The sequence below is a fragment of the Notamacropus eugenii genome, chromosome 5, assembly GCF_028372415.1.
Source record: "Notamacropus eugenii isolate mMacEug1 chromosome 5, mMacEug1.pri_v2, whole genome shotgun sequence".
Classification (NCBI taxonomy): domain Eukaryota; kingdom Metazoa; phylum Chordata; class Mammalia; order Diprotodontia; family Macropodidae; genus Notamacropus; species Notamacropus eugenii.
In genome coordinates, this window is record NC_092876.1 from 135,358,313 (window position 1) to 135,378,785 (window position 20,473).

The 20,473-nt window shown below is 43.2% G+C and overlaps 1 protein-coding gene and 1 long non-coding RNA gene across 3 annotated transcripts; one reads left to right on the forward strand and one right to left on the reverse strand.

Moving 5' to 3' along the window:
* Positions 1–65: 65 nt before the first annotated feature.
* LOC140505234 (uncharacterized) lies at positions 66–7,574 on the reverse strand. Its single transcript, XR_011967413.1, has 4 exons — positions 7,436–7,574; positions 6,044–6,119; positions 5,645–5,786; positions 66–504 (listed from the first exon to the last, which is right to left on the reverse strand). It is a non-coding gene; the product is annotated as an uncharacterized lncRNA (long non-coding RNA).
* On the forward strand, positions 6,848–19,875 carry ZPR1 (ZPR1 zinc finger). Of its 2 annotated transcripts, XM_072611016.1 has the most exons (15): positions 6,848–7,031; positions 8,371–8,732; positions 10,664–10,825; positions 11,112–11,202; positions 11,412–11,482; positions 12,041–12,127; positions 12,319–12,441; positions 12,738–12,791; positions 12,985–13,051; positions 13,468–13,538; positions 14,008–14,097; positions 14,645–14,755; positions 18,158–18,244; positions 18,462–18,527; positions 19,234–19,875. In XM_072611016.1, exons 1-15 carry the CDS (start codon positions 6,848–6,850, stop codon positions 19,366–19,368), a joined length of 1,761 nt encoding a protein of 586 aa, XP_072467117.1. In that variant the 3' UTR covers positions 19,369–19,875. The 2 variants fall into 2 exon arrangements, with proteins under 2 accessions (XP_072467117.1, XP_072467116.1); XM_072611015.1 differs by having other exon boundaries at positions 18,158–18,527.
* Positions 19,876–20,473: the final 598 nt, after the last annotated feature.

Sequence of the window (20,473 nt, forward strand, 5' to 3'; positions counted from 1 at the left end):
TTACTCCTAGGATTGTACGTTTATTTTTAATACTTTAAAAAAAAATTTCCCCAGGTACACGTAAAAATGATTTATAACATTCATTTTAAAAACTTTGAGTTCCAAATTCTCTCCCTTTCTCCCCCCTACATTGAGAAGGCAAGCAGTTCGATAAAGTTTATACATGTGTAGTCATGCAAAACATGTCCATAATACTAGGATCATTAATTTAGTGTGGAAAAGATATTAGAGATAACCTAGTACAACACCATCATTTTACAGATATGGCAACCGAGGCCTCAAGAATTGTGACTAGCTTTGGCAATGGACAAATATTAAGCAGGAATTCTGAGCCCAAATACAGCGCTCTTCCCATTGTACCATAATGTTTCTCTCGCTTCCCCAAGAGCACCTTCTATGTCAGGGTGGTCTGACACAGGCTGGCTGGACTATCCAGGGCCTTCAGTCTTGACTGAAGCCATCTCTTCTCCTCCTGCTGTTTGTTGTGGTTATTTCAATAAAATCCTGTTAGGGAATGAAAAAAGTCTTTATTAGGTGATTACCACACCCCTACCACATCACTTTGTATCAATCAAATCAATCCCCAAGGAGCTGTACTCCCCGGACACCGATGCTGTTTAACGAAAGCAGCACCTTCCACCATTGCTCTCCTCAGCAACATAGACTGCCTATTTCCCTATACCCTGACTGCACCTTGTGCCACTTTGGTGTCTGTCCCCTTCATCTCCCTGGTCCTTGTGTGCCCCTCTCAACCTTCTTAGCTTATGTGTCCCAGAACTAGAGATTAGAAGAGGAACTTAGAGGTCATTTTACATCTGTTCCCATCCCTCATTCTAGAGATGAGCAAACTGAAGCCTGAGAGGGAAAGTGCTTGATGTCATCTAGCTCCCTAGGCAATGTAGATGAGCTCTGACTAGAACCCAGGTCTCTATCTGGTACTCTAAAAAGTCACATTGCACATTCTCACAACACTCTTCAAATCCTTCCTCCACCTGCTCCTAGCTTTTGCTCAAGACCATCATTGTGGTCCTTATAGATCAACTTGAAAGCAGTTATACTGGTGGAGGGAAGCAAAGATGTAGATAGCAGCCCCAGCTTCCCTTTCCTCAGAGCAAAAGCATCACAGTTTGTTTGTTTTTAATATTCTACAATATCAAAAGTGCACGTGTTTGGGACACATGAATAACTTATTTTTTTTTATTCTTGGACCAGCTCTGAGATTTCATTGGTGTGAGGAACTTCCAGGGAGGAGACTCCCTCTACTGATACAGAATGGGAACAGGAATATTCTACAAATATTTATATAATTATTAATTGATCCAGACTTGCCAGTATGCCACCTGGTGGCATTTGGTTACTATGGTAGGTGCAGTTGGGTGCATTAGGCTCACTGACCTAATTCATTGGAGGAAGCTAGTTAAGCAAAACATTTTAAAAAATTTTACTGACAGTTTTTGATGGGCTACACTAGAGGATAAAATGATTGGGCCCTAAATTCCATTTCTGGATCCTTTATTCCAGACTGACTTCTTCCATGTATCAGTACCTTGGGGCTTCTGACTCCCAGAAGAAATTTGTCAACCATTCCCTCAAACTAAACCTTACCCTAGAGAATCTGAACATAGTCACTTTCAATAGCCCCTACTAAGGGCCCTGGCAGGTAGGGAGCAGAGATAGAAAAAGTTTGTTCCAGTGAAATAACGAAGGGAGATGTTACTTGCTACCAAGGTTTGAATTTTGCTTCAGACACTCACTAGTTGCCAACTATGAGCAAATCTTAACTTCTTATTTTCAGTTTCTGTATCAATCAATTGATCAATCAGTCAATTAACAAGCATTTATTAAGTGACTGCTATGTGCCAGGCACTGTGCTATGAACTGAGAATGTAAGTCTGAAGAATGAAGAAAATCTCTTTTCAAAATGACCTTCTATTCTATTAGAGAAAACAACAAATACAAACACACATACCTATATATGTATATACATATATGTATATATCTTCATGATGTAAGCTTATTTTTTTATGTTGTGAGTTTTGTTAATACATGAACACACTGAAATTATCACCGTCTTTCCTCTTTTCCACTCATCCCTTCTTACTCCTAGGATCATAAATTTACACATACACATATATACACACATACATACATGGTTGTTGTCCTTTGTTTTCGAAGAGGACAACAATGATATCACCATGATAAAGAGAAGTTTTAGCGTGTCGGACTGTGGCTGATCAGACCAATATGAGATCGGAATGCCCTACCACAGGTTGGGCACAGATAGACCATATGAATGTTTGGGGTGGTTACTCCAAATTTGTGTGTCCTATGTTTACTTTGTGCTGCCTCAATTTTTTTTTGCTCATACAGCACAGCACCCGTTCTGATGTGGGCATGCCATGCTGAGTGGTCCTGTGCCAGTGTCTCCCATGTTTCACAGTCAAATCCAAAGTTCCTGAGAGAGACCTTGAGAGTGTCCTTGTATCACTTCTTCTGGCCACCATGTGATCGCCTGCCCGATGTGAGTTTTCCATAAAATAGTCTTTTTGGCAAGCATATATTTTGCATTCAAACAACGTGTTGTATACGTATACATATATATTATTTTATAGAGAATTCACACAGGGCAAGTGTTCACATGGTAGTCAGAGGAAGCTTTACAGGGACACTATCAAGTTCTCTCTTAAGAACTTTGGAATTGATTGTGTGACATGGGAGACAATGGCACAGAACTGCTCAGCATGGCGTGGCCACATCAGAGAAGGTTCCATGCTCTGTGAGCAAAGCAGAATTGAAATAGCTTAAGAGAAACGCAAGATGCACAAACTCAGAGAATCTACCCCAAATGTTCACATGGACTATTTGTGCCTGACCTGTGGTAGAACATTCCAAGCTCATATTGGTCTGATCAGCCACAATCAGACACACTAAAACTTAATTCCAGCATAGTGATGTCATTTTGGTCCTCTTGAAAATTAAGGAAAACAACCAACAAATAAATACACAAATGTAAAGTTGATAAATACCAAAAAAAAAAAAAATACCAAGTAGTACAAATTAGTTGAATGCAAGGTAGTTTGTGAGGGAGGGTCCTAGCAGCTGGGGGATCAGGAAAGACTGCATAAAAAAATATGGTGCTCGAATTGCATCTTCAAAGAAGAGAGGGACCTCATGAGGCAGAAATAAGGAGGGTGTGCATATCTGGTATAGGGTCCAGAGAAAATGTATAGAGAGAGGGGATAGATGTTATTGTTGGTTAAAAGGGAAGTCAGTTTATGCTTGGGTTACAGGGTAGGGGAAGGAAAGTAATGTCCAGAGAAGCTAGATAGGTTGGGGCTAGGTTGTCTAGAACTTTTAATAGCCTAACAGAGGAGCTTATATTTTATCCTAGAACAGAGGTGTCAAACTTGGAAGTCTACTGGGTTGCATGTAGACAGAAAAATTACTGGAACCAGATTAAAAATATAATTGAAAATGTTTAATAAAATAAATAAAAATACAACACAACATAATGCTAATTTGTGATTAACAGCGGATACAGCCTCAGGTCTAGGATCACAAAGACCTGAGTTTAAATCTGGCCTCAGACACTTACTAGCTATGTGACCTTGGGCAAGTCACTTAACCCTGTTTGCCTCAGTTTCCTCATTTGTAAAATAATCTGGAGAAAGAAATGGGGAAGCACTCCAGTATTTTTGCCAAGATAACCCTAATGATCATGAAGAGTTGGACATGGCTGAAATGACAACAACATCAGTATGCAGCCTGAAGGGATCTATTTCTATTTGAGTCTGACACTACTGTACCCAGAGAGATTGGGAAGCCAATGGAGCTAATTAACCAGGGCAGTCACAGGGTCCGATCTGTCCTTAAGAAAAATTACTTTTGTGGCATTGTTTAGGATGTACTGGTATGGAGAGAAACTTAAGACAGGGAGACTAAGCTGTTGAAATAATCTAGGAGAGAAGAAATGAGGTCCTGAACTAAGGTGGTAGCTATGCGAGAAGGGAGATGAGGTTAGAAGCAAGAGATACTGCGGAAATAGAAATAGCAAGATTTTACAACTTATTTGATGTGTGGATTGAGGGAGAGTGAGGAGTTGAGGATAATGCCAAGATTACAAACCTGAGACATTAGAAGGATGGTGGTGCCATTAATAGAAACAGGAAAGTTTGAAAGAAGGGAGGTTATTGAGGGAAAGACAATGAGTTTGATTTTAGTCATGTTGAATTTGAGATATCTTTGAGACATCTCATGTGAAATATTCAATAGGCAACTGGTGATGTGGGAATGAAGCTCAGGGAAGAGACTGGGGCTTGATGTAGAGATCTAGGGGTCATCTGTATAGGGATGATCATTACATCCAGGGAGAAGATAAGTCCTAGGATAGAAACTCAGGGAATACCCACAGTTTGGGGATTTGACATGAATGATGAGCAACACAGGGCCAAGGACAAATTCCTGAAAGACTCCACTAGAGATTAGCTCTAAAGATACTCATAATGATGAGCGTGGGTCATTCAACCAGTTCTGAATCCATTTCACTGTAGTTTATATCTCTCCACAGGATCGTAGATCTGGAGTTAGAAGGAGTGTTAGAGGTCAGTTATTACAACGCCCTGATTTCACAGAAGAGGAAACTAATAACCTAGAGAACTACTTGACTTGCCCAATATCACACAAAAGTTAAAGTGGCAGAGGTGGAATTTGAACCCAGGTCCTTTGACACCAAATCTAGCATTTTTTTTCTTCTTATTATGATGTCTCTCCAAAGTTGTCCATAAGGATGACATATGACTTTGATATTTTGCTAAAATTCAATTATGGTGTGTCTAAGGAACTCCTCTAAGGTGTCCAGTAACTCTGTTAAGAAAGGAAAAAAAAATTTGGCATGACGTTTTCTTAATAAAACGTACAGTCTTCTAAAAAATCAACATTTACCTCTTTATATGATATGCTCACAAATTCTCTTTAATATTATGTTCTGGAATTTTGCCAGGAATGGAAGTTAAGCTCATTTGTCAATAGTTTGATGCCTTCCCTTTTTTCAAAATTGGGAAAATATTTGCCTGTCTCAATTCCTATAGTACTCTATTGTTTCCTAGGATTATTCAAAAGATCATTTACAGGAGCTCTTTACTTATATCTGCCCTGGGACCAAAGTTCTTTCTTACCTGTTGGCTTGAAGTCAGAGAGGGCAACTAGTTTGACTCTTACTATCTCCTCTTATCTTAGGTATAAAATCCCTGTTAATCATTGATGATCTATTCTTTTCAGGTCAAGGATCATCCTTCATAGCACAGGGATACTAGACACAAAAAAAATGAAGAACTTCTGCTTCCTATTCATTTTGTCTGTTAGCATCTCATCTACCCTGATAAATAATCCCATAACAAATCCCTTTATTAAAAGAAATTCACGTGAGAGAGCATGCGGAACGAAGGACATCTGTTGAGTATGTATGTGTAACACGTACTAGGCTCTAGGAATACAAAATAACACTTGACAGTCCTTACCTTTTACAGAGCTAACAATCTTCTGTGCAAAGTGCTTGGCCTATATCTTATGTTTAATAAATGCTTGTTAAAAAATTGATTGTGGCATGTGCCAAATGTACACAGATAAGTATAGAACCTGTGCTTACTGTGATGGGACCAAAGGAGAGATCCAAAATGTACAAAGAAAATTTAAGAAGGTAAAGAACACATTCTTTCAGCTGGGGGAATTCGGACAAGCTTCAGAGAGTAGGTGGCATCCAAACTGAACTTTGAAGGAATGCAAGGATTCTGAAATGAAAAAATAAGGAAGCTGTGAATTCTAAGAATGAGGAAAGTACCTGAAAAAATTAAACCCATGTCAATCCAAGTTAACCCAAGGTAGTTAATGAGGTTATCAAGAGTAAAAGAGTATAGAGGGGAAGAGAAGGTCTAGGACAGAACCCTGGGAAATATCCATAGTTAGGGGAAATGACATGAGTGATGAGCAACACAGGGCCAAGGACAAATTCTTGAAGGACTCCCCCAGTGACTATCTCTAAAGATACCTATTAATGACAAGAGGTGGCATGAAGATTCGAGCTGGCATCCTGAGTTTGGGAAATAGCTGGTAGTCCAGTTTAGCTGAAACAAAGACAAAGTCCATGAGGGAGAAAAGTACAGAACAAACCAGGAGAGGTAGGTTGGCATAAGTATCAAGCTAATGAGATAATGCTGCAAGTCTTTAAGGGCTAAGTCAATTATTGGGCTCATGGATTTTTCAGTTGGAAACAGTGTGGGGCTGGAGGGAGAAGGGAAGGCAAGCATTTAGATAGCCCCTACTATGTGCCAATCACCGTGCTAAGGTGCTTTACAAATATCTCATTTGATCCTTGCAACAACCCTGAGAAGATGGTGCTATTATTATCCTTAGTTTACAGTTGAACAAACTGAGGGTCACACAGCTAGTAGATGTCTGAGGTCATGTTTGAATTCCAGTCTTCCTGACTCCCGGCCCCTGGCTATTCTCCACTGCATCATCTTGGGCAGCTAGGTGAGTTGGAGGTCATCTAGTCTCACCCCGTAACTGAGAGGAGGAGGTGAAGAGACTGGACCAAAGGAGTAGGTGAGAAGCAAGAGAACTCCAAACGCACTCCTTTTCTGAATATCCAATGCTGCACAGGAGGGAGAAGGCGAAGGCTTTTGAGTCAGGGATGTGGTCAGACCGACCTGCCCTTTAGGAGGTTTATCTTGGCAGCTCTGCGAAGGATGGGTCAGAAGAGGAAAGACACTGGAGATGGAGGGATTAGTGAGGAGAAAGCTTGAACAGCATAAGCGAGAGGCGGTCCAGCCCCAGCGCGGGTGGTGGCGACATGAATGGCAAAGAGAGAGTCGAGAAGTTGTGCCAGCAGCACTTAAGGAACCTTTGCCTTCGGGGAGCAGCGAGTCAAAGCCAGCTGCAATGCGGAGTGTGGGTGACTGGGGATGGGGGTGGAAGGAGAACGCAGCGCCTCCAAGAACCAGCAAGGGTGACAGCAGAAGCTGACAAAAGAACAGGTAATTTCAGGTAAAAAAAGGGGTGCCTTGAGGTGACACCGGGACACCCGGATGGAGGTGCCCAACAAGCAGACGACAGTGAGGGACGGGAATTCGGGAAAGAAATCGGGGCTGGACTCGGGAGACTGTCTGTACAGGGTCAAACGCGCAGAGGTGGTAAGTGAGCCCGCGGCGCTGGAGATGACCAAGTGACGGCGTCCAGGAGCGTGCCCGGGAGCCAGGGACAGGAAGGACTGGCAGGCACGGGGAGCCAGGCGTGCGCCCCCTTCACCCACTTAGAACCAACAGCACATCCCAAGCTCTCCGGGCCTGCTTCCTCACGGTAAAACAGGAATGTCCGCACCGCCCGCCCCTCCGCCAGGGGGTGGTTACACGGGACCCTGCACACACGGCGCCTCACAGACCTCCACGGTCACGGCGATGAAATGCCAGGAGAGGAGGAGCCCGAGAAAAAGCCGCCGGACCGCAGGAGAGGAGGCCACTGCTGCGCTCAGAGGGATCGGACCGAAGCCGGCCTTGAGGCGTCCAGGTCCTTCCAGGAAGGGGGCTTGGATTCAGTCAGAGGGCCGCCCTGGAGGCCCTAGAGGGCCGCCCGCGGCCTCCAGACCTCGGGTTCTGGGATGAGGTTAGCTCAGAGGTCTGGTAGCAGTCACAGGAACGCAGACTCTTCTTCTAGGGATGTAGCCGAAAGGGAGGAGGTTGGTTTGAAATATCTGCCAGGGGGCAAGACTGGGCAGAGACTATGAGAGAGGAGGCCAGAGGTCCGGGGGGGGGCAGGCACAAGAGCCGGGGGTCCGAGGTCTGGGGGCGTCCGAGGTTGGGGGCGGGGAGGGGACGCTCCCGGCTTCTCAAGGAGCAGGGCGGGGGCAGCGGCCGTGGGGAGGAAGGAGAGCGGGGCGCGCCCAGGCTCGTGGGACCCCCCACGAGGGGGCCCCCGCGTCCCAGGGGGCGCCTGCAGGCTTCCCATCCGTGCTTCTCTCCTCTGTCATGCCTGGCACACTTGAGGGTGAGAGCGGAAGACTGAGCGGGCACAAGAACACAGGCCGGCTGGGGGGAGGGGCTTCAGGGCACAGCCCCAGAACGTGGGAAGAATCTGACCAGAGGGATGGGGCACGGTCGGAGGTGGGGGGAGCAGCGGCCGGTGAGGGAGGAAGACACGGATGGGTCAGAGGGCGCGGGGCAGGCGGAGGCCCAAGCGAGAAGGAACGACGGGACGGGAAGTACCGAGGGAGAGAATAAGGGAGACGCTTGGTGGGCGGAGAAAAACTGTGACCCCGACGCCCCACGGGGCGGGGCTGCCCTACACCTTCCGCCTTTTTCCTTCATGCCCTCTTTCTAGTCACTTCCGGCGGATATACGTGTCTTCTACGGCCTCGCCAAAAGCTTTTACATCCTCGCCGGCCCTTTAAGGGAGGGGCGGTACCTTCCTACTCCGGAAGTTCCTATGAAAGGGAGGCGTGGCCTCGGCAGAAGCCGGAAGCAGGGGCGACCGGGACCAGCGTGGTGGTGATGTCGGCCCTCCGTGCGCTGGATCCCGGTGTCGGGGCCGGGGTAGGGCCCGGGGCCGCCACCGCCGCCCCCTCCGGCCCTCCCGGGGGCCCCGCCCTCGCTTCCGGGAATCTGTTCCATCCCATCAGCGCCGAGGATGAGGAGCAGCAGCCTACGGAGATCGAGTCCCTGTGCATGAACTGTTATGGCAACGTGAGGCCGGGGGCTGGAGGTGGCCGGGGACCCGGGGCCGGGGCGAGCCCTAGAGAGGGAGGCGCCGTCCGCCAGCACCGGTGTTAGAAGGCAGCGGGCGCACGGGCACTTATTAAGCACTTGCTGTGTGCCACGCGCGGTAACAGCCAAGGAAGTCTGTCCTGCCCAAGGAAACAGGTCCCTTCCGGACACGTTCAGAGTGATTCGGGAGGGAGGGGCGTCTGGAAAACCTCTCCCTCCGGGAGGGGGTCAGAGAGAGGATTTGGGAGGGGTACAGGGGCGTGGGGGGGGGCACATAAAACAAGCCCCAGGGTGAGCTTGGCCAGAGGGCAGTGTTGGACCCAGATGGGGAGGAGTTCACAGTTCCAACCGACGGGTTTGCTTTGTAGTTCCGTAAACTTTGTTGTGTCAGGTCTCGCTAAGCCAGGGGACTCCTCAGAATAATGTTTTTAAATACATAACCTAAGATGCAGGGGACTACAAAGGAAGACTTCAGTCAGCTTAATAGCGTGTAACAACCGGTCATTTTGAGGTAGCGATAGCGTTTTGAGATCAGAAACAACGTAATGGGCTATGAGAATACTGGTGACAGTCACAAGTGCTGATGACACCGGAATGGTTTGTTGCTCACCTTCATGACTGAAGGAAATGCTCGGTTTCAATGAGAGGTTTTCTTCCCATTCATCTTCATGGGCCTCTTGAAATCTATCTGTGGATATTTCTTTGGGGGTGGGTATGTGAACCCCAGGTTAAAGGTTGTAGGGAGCCACTGAAGCTTCTTGAAAGGAATTAGGGAGTGACGTGGTTTGACCTGTGCTTCAGGAATATTAATTTTTCAAATTGTATGGAGGATGGATTGGAGAGATGAGAGACCTCAGTAAGACACGGAGACTAATTAAGAGGCTATTGCTACAGTCCAGGCAAGAGGATATGGAGACCCCAAAACTAGGGTACTTGTAGTGTGGGTAGTGTAGAAGGGAAAGGACGTGAGGTGAGGTGGAGATAGAATTGATACAACTTAGAAACTGGCCATGAGGGATGTGTGTGGTGAGAGTAAAGAGTTGAAGATGGAAGATAACTCCTAGGCTGAAAACTTGGGTGACTGCAAGAGGAATGGGTTTAATGGGAAAGGTAAGGAATGTGTTTGGTTTTTAACATGTTGAGTTTGACAACCATATTTGGGACATCTACATAGAGATTCTGGACTGGAGTTCAAGAGAGAGGTGAGGGCTGGATACACAGCTTGCGAGTCTTCTGCAGTGAGGTAATAGTTGAATCCTTAAGAGCTGGTAAAGTTGCCAAGGAGGAGTGTTGAATGAGAGAAGAGGGTCCAGGATAGAACTTTGGAGAGATTTTTACATCTCTCTCCACTCATTTTACATATGAGGAAACAGGTTTAGAGAGGATCAGTGACCTGCCCATGGTCACACAGCCAGGTCAGGGGCAGAGAAACTGAAAAGGACAAGTCAGATGGGTAGGAGGACAAGCAGGGGAGAATCTCTATAAAATGTGATTGCCAGCAGGGTCAGATGTTGCAGAAAGTGCAGAATAGATGAGGAGTAAGAAAGAGCCATTAGATTTAGCAATAAAGAGATTATTGCTGATTTTGGAGAGAAGTTTCAGTCTTTTGGTGGGGTCACAAGCTAAATTGCAAGGGGTTGAGAAGGTAGAGAGGTGAGTGGAAGCAATTAGTTGAGTTTTTTTTTCTATGACTTTTGCTGTGAAAGAGAGAAGTATTGGAGCATAGCTTGAGTGGGGTAGGATTTAAATGCCTCTTTATTAAGATATGGAAAAACTAGAGATTTTGGAAGACAGTGGGGTAGGAGGTGGGAGATGATCCTCAAGAATGCCTCCTCGGGATCCCTCTGGAGATATGAGGAAATTTGGGGAAGGGGCCTAACTTTTCTTTGTCTGGGGTCTAATCCATCCAGGGGATGACTCGCCTTCTGCTAACCAAGATTCCCTTCTTCAAAGAGATCATCGTGAGCTCTTTCTCCTGTGAGCATTGTGGCTGGTCCAACACAGAGATTCAGTCTGCAGGCAGGATCCAGGAACAGGGTGTGCGTTATGCCTTGTCTGTTAGGGTTCCTGAGGTAAGGTGGGATGGGCAGAAGCAGGTGCTCATGGTGAATACTGTTTGTCCTAGAAAGGTGCTTGACAGTTTACCCTTCCTACTCCAACATCTCAACAGCTTGGTGCCCATTGTATTAGACCATTCCACTTCCTGCTAAATTCTCTTGATTTCTGAAGCTGTGAGTTGTGTTAACTGAAATGAAGACTGGTAGGGATCAGGGTTTAGCTCCCCATCTGTGTGGGTTCAGGGGAAGAGGCAATGTTACTGTCTGTTGTGGTCTGTGACCTTAATAACTCTCTGCTCAGGACATGAACCGAGAGGTGGTAAAAACAGATTGTGCCACAGCGAGGATCCCAGAGTTAGATTTTGAGATTCCTGCTTTCAGCCAAAAAGGAGGTGAGTTTGAGTGTGTGGAACTATCCAAAACAAAGGGGAAATGCATCCAATTTTTCTTAGTATATTGTCTGATAGTAGATCTTCAGTAAACATGAGAGTTTATTTCTGGGGTCAGCATTGAATTATGTTGGGGAATGAAGTATTATGTTAGGATGGGAGATGAAGAAATCCAGTGTAAGTGACATTGCTCTCTTTGATGTTTTCATCAGCTCTGACCACTGTTGAAGGATTAATTAGTCGTGCCATCTCTGGTTTGGAACAGGACCAACCAGCTCGCAGGGTAAGCTGTGCTGTGCCAGATTACAGTAAACTTGAGAAGTAGTTTTCCCCTCATGTGTCAGCCACACAACTCTATAATATTTAGTGTCCTGTTCATAAAAATAGTCCCTGATTTGTGTTAGAATTGAGCTGGGAAGCTTGTGGAAACATTGAGTGACAGCTTAAGTGCTACCTCCTCTGAAAAGCCTTTGATTTACCTTCCAACCCTCTCTTCCTTCTGTATTTAACTTATATTTTACTTATCTGTATACAAGTTATATATAGAGTAGAAGGTAAGCTTTTTGCAACTAGAAAATTTTATTTTTGTCTTTGTAAAACCAGTGCAAGATGTTTGCTGAATTGATTCGACTATTAGAGCAAAGCCCTTTAAAGTCAATACCCAGCTTGGTTGTTGGCTTTAAATTTTAAACTCCAGGCTCTCTCTTACTATCCTATAGCAGTTTTGCTAGATGTTTGTGTTTTGTTAGGCTATTCTTTTGAAAACTTCTTACCTAGAATTTGTACCTGATGGAGCTAGACATCAAAGCAACAGAGTTTTTTATCTCTGTGTTCATGACAGGCAAAAGGGGAAACCATGGCTGGGAAAATTGATGAGTTTATTGCCAAGCTGAAGCAGCTGAAGCGAGTGGACTCCCCATTCACTTTTGTGAGTACTGCTGTTACCCTGAAGCGGGGAGCAGAAGAAGCTACCAGGACCACATCCTTAATCTTATCCTTGTGGTCCTTGTGGGCTGGGAAGAAGGATCTTTTTTTTATCTGTGATGTTGGATTGTGGATTCTAAAACATTTTCTTCTTGAACTTACTGTCTTGCTGTGTTTTTATTATCCACCTGATAGATCATTGATGATCCTTCGGGGAACAGTTTTGTGGAGAATCCGTATGCCCCTCGGAAAGATGATGCTCTGGTGATCACACACTACACGAGGACTCCCCAGCAAGGGGACATGCTGGGTCTCAAGGTGAATAGTGAAGAAGAGGAGGAGGAGGACGAATGTTTTGAAATGCCCTTTTAATATTGTCTAATAAGTACACGCCCTGTTTCAGCTGGTTTATGTGTTTTATTTTCTAAGATTTCTTATTGGGGTGAGGGTAAGTGATTAAGATTACATAAGGCCATAAATAGTGTTCATCTTCTTCAGGCTTTCACTCTGTCCCTTTGCATCTCTGACAAACCTAGAATCTTCCCTCTTTTCTCTTTCTGAGTGGATGAAATGTTAGCTGCAGCTCTCAGGTAATTGCATTTCTTTTGTTCTAGACTGAAGAGCCTGAAGAGAACTCCACTGACTCTGTGGAAGACCTCAGGAATGAAGTGAGTCAGATTGAGCCCACTGGGTGGGTGCATAGGAATGGGATCATGGGGGGGGGGGGTGCTGTCTGGACCCATCCTCCTTAGGTTTTTGCTGGCTCTCTTGGGATATATGTGACTGTCTTGTTCAAAACGTCTTTGGTCTGAGCATTCTCTGCCTGGAAAGCTCACTTTTTGTCTTTGCCCCCCATTCCAGGTTTTACAGTTCAACACAAATTGCCCTGAGTGCAATGCTCCTGCCACGACCAACATGAAATTAGTACGTATCTTTTGTGGGGCTGTGAGTTCCTCTGTCTGACAGGTGGAAGAAATCACTTAGAGGCCAGAGAAGATGTATCTCCAGGAAAGCATGTGTTCTGGGCAAGGGGCATGTCTTCATGGGTTAAATTGCAGATCCTGGTCTTTGCATTCAGAGGGGGCATGCAGTCGTTGAGCCTTCCTCTCAATTCCTGTGACTTTTTTTTCTCTGACATCTTTTGAGTCAGTGTGGTTTTAAAATCTGGCCTGACATGAAATTCGCTCTGGACAAATACAACTGTGCCCACAGGCTTGCCCCTTTAATTAGCTTCTTTAGATAACTTGACGCAAGCACTTGACTATTGACCTTGTCTTTATTATTGTCCCTTTGGAGGATGACTTTACTATCCAGAAGGCAGATTTCCTTAACCCCCTTTTCCAGAAATCCCCCACTTTAAAGAGGTTATCATCATGGCGACTAATTGTGAGAGCTGTGGGCATCGGACTAACGAGGTAGGTTCTGATTGGACCCCCCATCCTCTGAAGGGAGAGACTGGATGAATCCATTTTCTGAAGGGACTACTTCTGCCATTTCTCTTTTTTAGACCATTAGCAGGGGGAAGGGAGTGGTTTTTTAAGGGGACAATTGCATACAAGGTGACTTCAGGGCTGCTTGGTTAGATCCAAAAGCCCAAACTCTTCTTTGGTTGATCCTGCCTGCTTGGGGGAAAGGTAGTATCTTTTTTCAGGCATTGACACTGGAAGTGAATGGGGTCTACTCTTTAACCACTCCTGGTTCTAATTGGTGCATTGCAACCACCTCCACTTTTAGTTAAATTTTCCCCATTTCCCCTCTTGGCATATGCTCTCTGCTGTTTCTGGGAATCTTGTATGTGCCAGGTTAGATTTAGTTCATACCAAGGACCCCTTTCCTTTCTGGCTTGTGAGTCCCTTTTCTTTATTGACTGAACTTGGTATGTAGGTAAAGTCAGGAGGAGCAGTGGAACCCTTGGGCACCAGGATCACCCTTCATATCACAGATCCTTCAGACATGACCAGGGATATACTGAAGGTAGGTCTTATCATGACATTGATTGTTCTTCTATGTCTGTACTTGTTGGTAAAGTTGCTTCATTCCTTTTTCTTTGAGAGTAGTTTGGAAAAGGCAGGGATATTTTCCTTTCCTTAAGAGTTGTGTGAGAAACCTCTTTCCCTGATTTTGAAGGGGAAAGAGCTCTTTTTAAGCATACTTTTTGTTGGGTTAGAGGTAGAGAAGGAATTTTAAGACCCTAGTGAGATCAGAAGTGATTTACAAGTTCATTCATTTAATCTTAAACATATAATTTATAGGGTTTCACCTTTCTATACTCCCAAAGCAAGGTGCCTGATAGTGTGGATACTGTGATTATGAGAGTATATTTGCTTCTATCTGTCCCTAGTTAAATAGACTCCATTTTTTAAGGTCTGTATCCTCTGCGGAATGGAAGAAAACAAAATTGAATCAAACTGTTACTGCTAGGTTGTCAGCAGCTACACAGATTGTTTTCATGGTCAACTCAGAGATATTCAGCTTTTCTATCCCTGATTGTGGTTTAAGGTTTCCATTTCTTCTTCTATAGTCTGAGACATGCAGTGTGGAAATCCCAGAATTGGAGTTTGAGCTGGGCATGGGTGCCCTCGGGGGCAAGTTTACCACTTTGGAGGGACTGCTGAAAGACATCTGTGATCTGGTAAGTCCTATGGGCTATAAAGCCCAGCACTTGTGCTGGGAGAAGGATTGAAGGTCTTAAGACTAGTTTCCCCTATTCAGGAATTCCTTTGCCTTGAGCATACTTTGAGATTAGGCCTATGGACTTTTAAAAACACATACATCTACACCCTTTTTCTTGATGGCTTTTGTTTTAATGTCACAGTCATACTTCTACACACACAAACACACATGCACCTCCTCTTTTCTGTATTAATTTCATTTTAATATCGTAGTCATTCTCCCTTACCCAAACTGAATTTTCCCTTGTGATAAAGAAAAGTAACTAAAATTTATTAACAAGTTAAAATATTTGATATAGAAGCCTTTTATGAAAATGTAAACAATATTACGTCCCAGTAGTCCCCTCAAATCTCTGCAGTGTGAGCCTTTTTGTGCATGTTCATTCTCTAAACTTTGTTGGTTTTTCATTATTTTTTAATTTTTGTTGCTATTTGTTGCCCTTGTATATATTGTTTTCAGTTTTTTTTGCTCTAAATTCCTCATTTCTCATGTTACTGAAAGCAAAAATTCCATGTCAAATTTTTTTTACTTAGCATCTTCTTTGATTTTTTTAATTCTCTATTTTTAAAATTTTTCTAAGTACATATAAAAAAGGTTTTTAGCATTAAGTTTTTAAAAAGATTGAATGCCAGATTCTGTCTTTCCCTCCCTTTCCACCCATATTAAGAAGGTAAGCAGTTTCACATAGATTATACATGTGAAGTCATACAAAATATGTCCATATTATTATCCATGTTGCAAAAGAAAACAGACCAAAAAAAAAAAGCCAACAAAAAATCAAAACCCATGAAAAATAAAGTGAAAGAAATATACTTAAATCTGCATTCAGACTCTTGTCAGTTCTTTCTCTGAAGGGTAGGTAGCATTTTATTCATAAGTTCTTTGGAATTTTCTTGGATCTTTGTATTGCCAAGAATAGCTTTCATTCATATTTGATCATTGTATGATATTGCTGTGTGTACAGTGTTCTCGGTTCTGCTCACTTCACTTTGTATCAGTTCATGTAAGTCTTCCAAGGTTTTTCTGAAAGCACACTGCTTGTCATTTCTTATGCAATATATCATCTACACAGTGTGATAATTTTATTTCTTCATTGCCTATTCTAATTCCTTCAATTTCTTTTTCTTCTCCTAATGCTATAGCTTTCATTTTTAGTACAGTAGAGAAATTCCATTTAACATAACTGCAGACAATTGCAAAACACTTCACACAAATAATGTCAGATCTAAACAATTGGAATAATACCATGGGTAGGCTGAGCGAATATTACTAAAAATACAATTCTTCCCAAGTTGATTTACTTATTCAGTGTCATACATATCAGAGTCAGGGGGGATATAAGTATTGTCTTTCCATATAGCAATTAAACAGTTTAACCTTATTGAATTTCTTACGATTTCTTTTTCTTATATACCTTTCTATGCTTCTTTTGAGTCTTGTGTTTGAAAGTCACATTTTCTATTCAACTCTGGTCTTCAGGAATGTTTGAAAGTCCTCTATTATATAAGTATTCATTTTTTTCCCTGAAGGATTATACTAATTTTTGCTGAGTTGATAATTTTTGGTTTATTTGCCTTCTGGAGCATCATATTCCAAAACCTCTGATCCTTTGGAGTGAAACCTATTAAATTTTGTGTTATCCTGACTGTGGCTCCATGGTATTTGAGTTTTCTTTTTAGGATCTCTTTCAGGAAGATGATTGGTGGATTCTTTCCATTTCTATTTTACTTCTGGTACTAAGAATATTAGGACAGTTTTCCTTGCTAATTTCTTGAAATATGATGTCCAGACTCATTCTTTGATTATGGCTTTCAGGTAATCTAATAATTCTTAAATTACCTTTCTTTGATTTATTTTCCAAGTCAGTTGTTTTTCCAATGAGATATTTCACTTTTATTCCCCATTCTTTTGACTTTATTTAAATGTTTCTTGATGTCTAATGGAGTTAATAGTTTCCACCTGACCAATTCTAGTTTTTAATTTCATTTTCTCTAGTGAGCTTTTGTGTCTCCTTTTCTATTTGGCCAATTCTACTTTTTAAGAAGTTCTCTTAAATGGAATTTTTTGTGTCTCTTTTTACTGTTTGGCTAATTGTGTTTTTTAAAGTGTTATTTTCTTCAGTATTTTTTGTGCTTTTATCATACATTTGACTGTCTTTTCATAATTTTCTTGCATTACTTTCATTTCTTTTACCAATTTTTCCTATGCTTCTCTAGTTTTTAAGATCCTTTTCGAAATCTTCTAGGAATTCTTTTTGGGCTTGTAACTAATTTGGATCATTTTTTTGTGGATTTGCTTACAACTATTTCGATAGCTTTATCTTCTGAGTTTGTGTTTTGATCTTCCCTGTCACCATCGTAACTTTATGGTCAGTTTTTTCCAACGTATTTTGTGACTTTAACTTTAAGCTCTGCTTCTGGGGTGGTGGGAGCACTATCCCAAAGCTTCAGTTTTTTTCATGCTTTTAGTCATTGCTCTCCTGACCTTGTCCCCTGTAGCAGATTGTGCTAGTGCTTCTCTTGGCCCTGAAACTGTGACTAGTTAACCCTGCTCTTCTGCAGCCACAGGTACTAGTGTTTCTTTCAGCCTTAGGGGTAAGTGACCACAGGCACTCTTCTCTGCCTTGGAACTGTGACCAGGACCCTTGCTCCCCTGTGACTGCAAGAGCTATTGTGCTAGTGCTCCTCTTCTGAACCTTGACCCAGAACTATGTTTGGGCAATGGAACTGGGTCCTGAACCCAGTGAAGAACCCCTTGTAATCTCTTTCTGACCAGCTGTCTGATCCCCTTACCATTTGTGGACTGATAACTCCAAAGTTGTTGCTAACACTGCTGCAGCTGCCTCCAGGGCCTGCTGCTGGCATACCTTGGTGGTCCTGTGCTGATCTCCAGGACCATCCACCACCCTGGTGAGGCAGACCTTTCCTGCTGACCTCTTAAGTTATCCTGAACTGGAAATTGTTTTTCCTCCCAACCATTTGTTGGCTTTGCTGCTCCAGAATTCATTTAAGCTATTATGACATTGAGTTTTTTTATTATTTTTTAAATAACTGAACTGAGGCCAACAAGTGACCTGCCTGAGGTCGCACAGCTCTTAAATGTTTGAGATGAAATTCGAACTCAGCCCTCTCTGACTTGAGACTTGTTGTTCCATTCATTACTCCATGCTGCCTCTTCTGATTTTTAATGGCATTATCTTTTATATTCAAGTTTTGTAGACTCTAAAATGAGCTCTTCTTTTTATCTAGTTTAAAAAAGAAGCCATAAGATGAGCCAGACCCCTTGGGCACCCTTTTTAGCCGCAACTAAGATGTTTCTTTAACAATTTGGGAGCCTGACTTTTGAATTTATACCATTGCAGGTGACCAGGAACCCCTTTACACTGGGTGACAGCTCCAACCCTGACCGCACAGAAAAGTTGGAGGAGTTTGGCCAGAAGGTGAACCAGGTAAGGGGTTGTGTTAAGACCAATACTTTTGTGAACACCGGAAGACCTACTCATGCCCCACATCCTTTTTATATCTTGCTGGATGGGAAATATAAAGGACTCCTGATTGCAGTGACAGTGGATATAATTGTACCCACTTCCAGGAGCTGTGAGGTAAAAAAATTAATACTTTTTTTCCCTTTTTTGTTGCTGTTGTCTCTTTGCCTGCTGTTGTTAGATTATAGAGGGCAAAATGAATGCTCACTTCATTCTGGATGATCCAGCAGGAAACAGCTACTTACAGGTAGGCTTTGCCAGGCTGTGGGGTTAGACTCTTTATGCTAAGTACGTGTCAAGCGTTTTTCAAGAAATAAAAGGACATTCTAGGCAAATAGTGCAATGAAGGTTTGACTGTCCTCTTAGAATTAGCTCCCAGAAAGAACTGACCTCGCCTAGGTGATATTGGAGTAAGGCATAAAGAATTATCTTTATGGCATTTTTTCCCCATCTGCCTGTGACCATGGAGGAAGATCTAGTCCAGTGATTGACAGCCTTTCACAGATGGCATGCTAAATCTTACTCACTCGTTATAGGGTATGTGAGGGTTGGGGAGGCTGTGATTTCTGCCCTCCAGGGATCTGAGGGCAAGGAGTAATTTAAGATTACTGATAGCCCTGTGCAGTTTAAACTTTATCGTCTCCCACCTTAATAAGTGAACAAGATAGGAAGTTTTACCAGTACTGAGAAAAGAACACCCTGAAGGGAGCTGGGAGATTGTCATAGGCAGGCCTCACCTACTTCCTGATTTTACTTGAGACTGGATGATGCTGTTGATTCATCTTTTGCCTGATGTTGCTGATCTCTAGTTAGCCTCAACTTAGGAAATGGATTCCATGTATAGCAATTCTTGAGTTCCTGGGAGTTTAGGGATAGTTAGCTACTTGAGCTTGGAGGTGGAGGGTGTGGGTTAGAGGAAGTGCACAACCACTGACTTTTTCTGTCTTTACCAGAATGTGTATGCCCCGGAGAATGACCCAGAGATGAAGGTTGAGCGATATCAACGCACATTTGACCAGAACGAGGAGCTGGGGCTCAATGACATGAAGACGGAGGGCTATGAGACTGGACTGACTCCACAGCGGTAGCAGTGGGCAAAGGGGCAGGTCAGATGACAGAGCTGCCCAGGGCCCCATGGTTATTTATTACTATTGTAATAGGTGAGAAGGACAGGAACTAGAGAACAAGGGCTTTCTCTTGGATGGGAAGACCTGGCCTGAGTCCATGAAGCTGTGCACACTTTCAAAACAATTCATGAAGCAAATACATGTCTGTTGTGTTAGTGAACTTATTTTGGAGGTTTTGTATTGGTTTTTGAAGAAACTTGGAATTGAACTCTTGGGCAAGTTACTACCATTCTTTTCCTGTTAAAGTCTTACTTTCCTTCCCTCTTTCTCCTCCTTTCTATAAGGAATGGGCTCCTGGAGCTGCTTCCGAGTAGGTTTGTTGAAATGGAGGATTGGGGCGCAACCAAGAGTTGGCATTCTATAGGTATTCTAGCTTTCAAAAATGAGAGGAGCCATGGTCGGGTCGGGGCCAGAGTCCTGGGATCAGGCAGAAAAAAAGATTGCCAATAAAATTACTGCTTTCAAACAGCTGTGGTCTTGGTTTTCACTCTCTCTTGTCGTTTTCATTATGGTAAGTATGGCTTTGGCCAGGCAGCCAGGCTCAGTCAGAGTTGGTAGAGTAATTATCTCAACTTCTGGAATATTTTAATTCATCTGCTCTGGATATAAACTAGCCACTTGCCTAGGATGAGGAATGATGGGATAATAAGAACCCAAACTTATAAAGTACCGTACAGTTTATAAAGTATTTTAAACACATTTATGGAGCCTTTATTTTTTTGTCTGGTCCCAAATAATGTGGTGGTAATGGAGGTTGAAATTAGGAGAAAGTGTATTTCCAGTCCCTAGGCAGATGAAGGCAAAACAAGTGACTATGCCAACCATGAAGCTAAATGAAGTTGTATTGTTATTTCATTGGAATAAATAAGATCATAGGGTGGTTTATCTGTAATTATAAGTGTGAGAGATCTAGCAAGGGTAGTGGGAAAGATTTAAGCCCCAAGGGAAGGAGGGTGAAGGGCATTTATTGCCCTTTTTTCCATCCCTTCTCAAGTGCACAAATAACAGGCATATATGGTTATATTACTGGCAAAAATAAGTTACTTTCACTTTGTAATATTCAAAC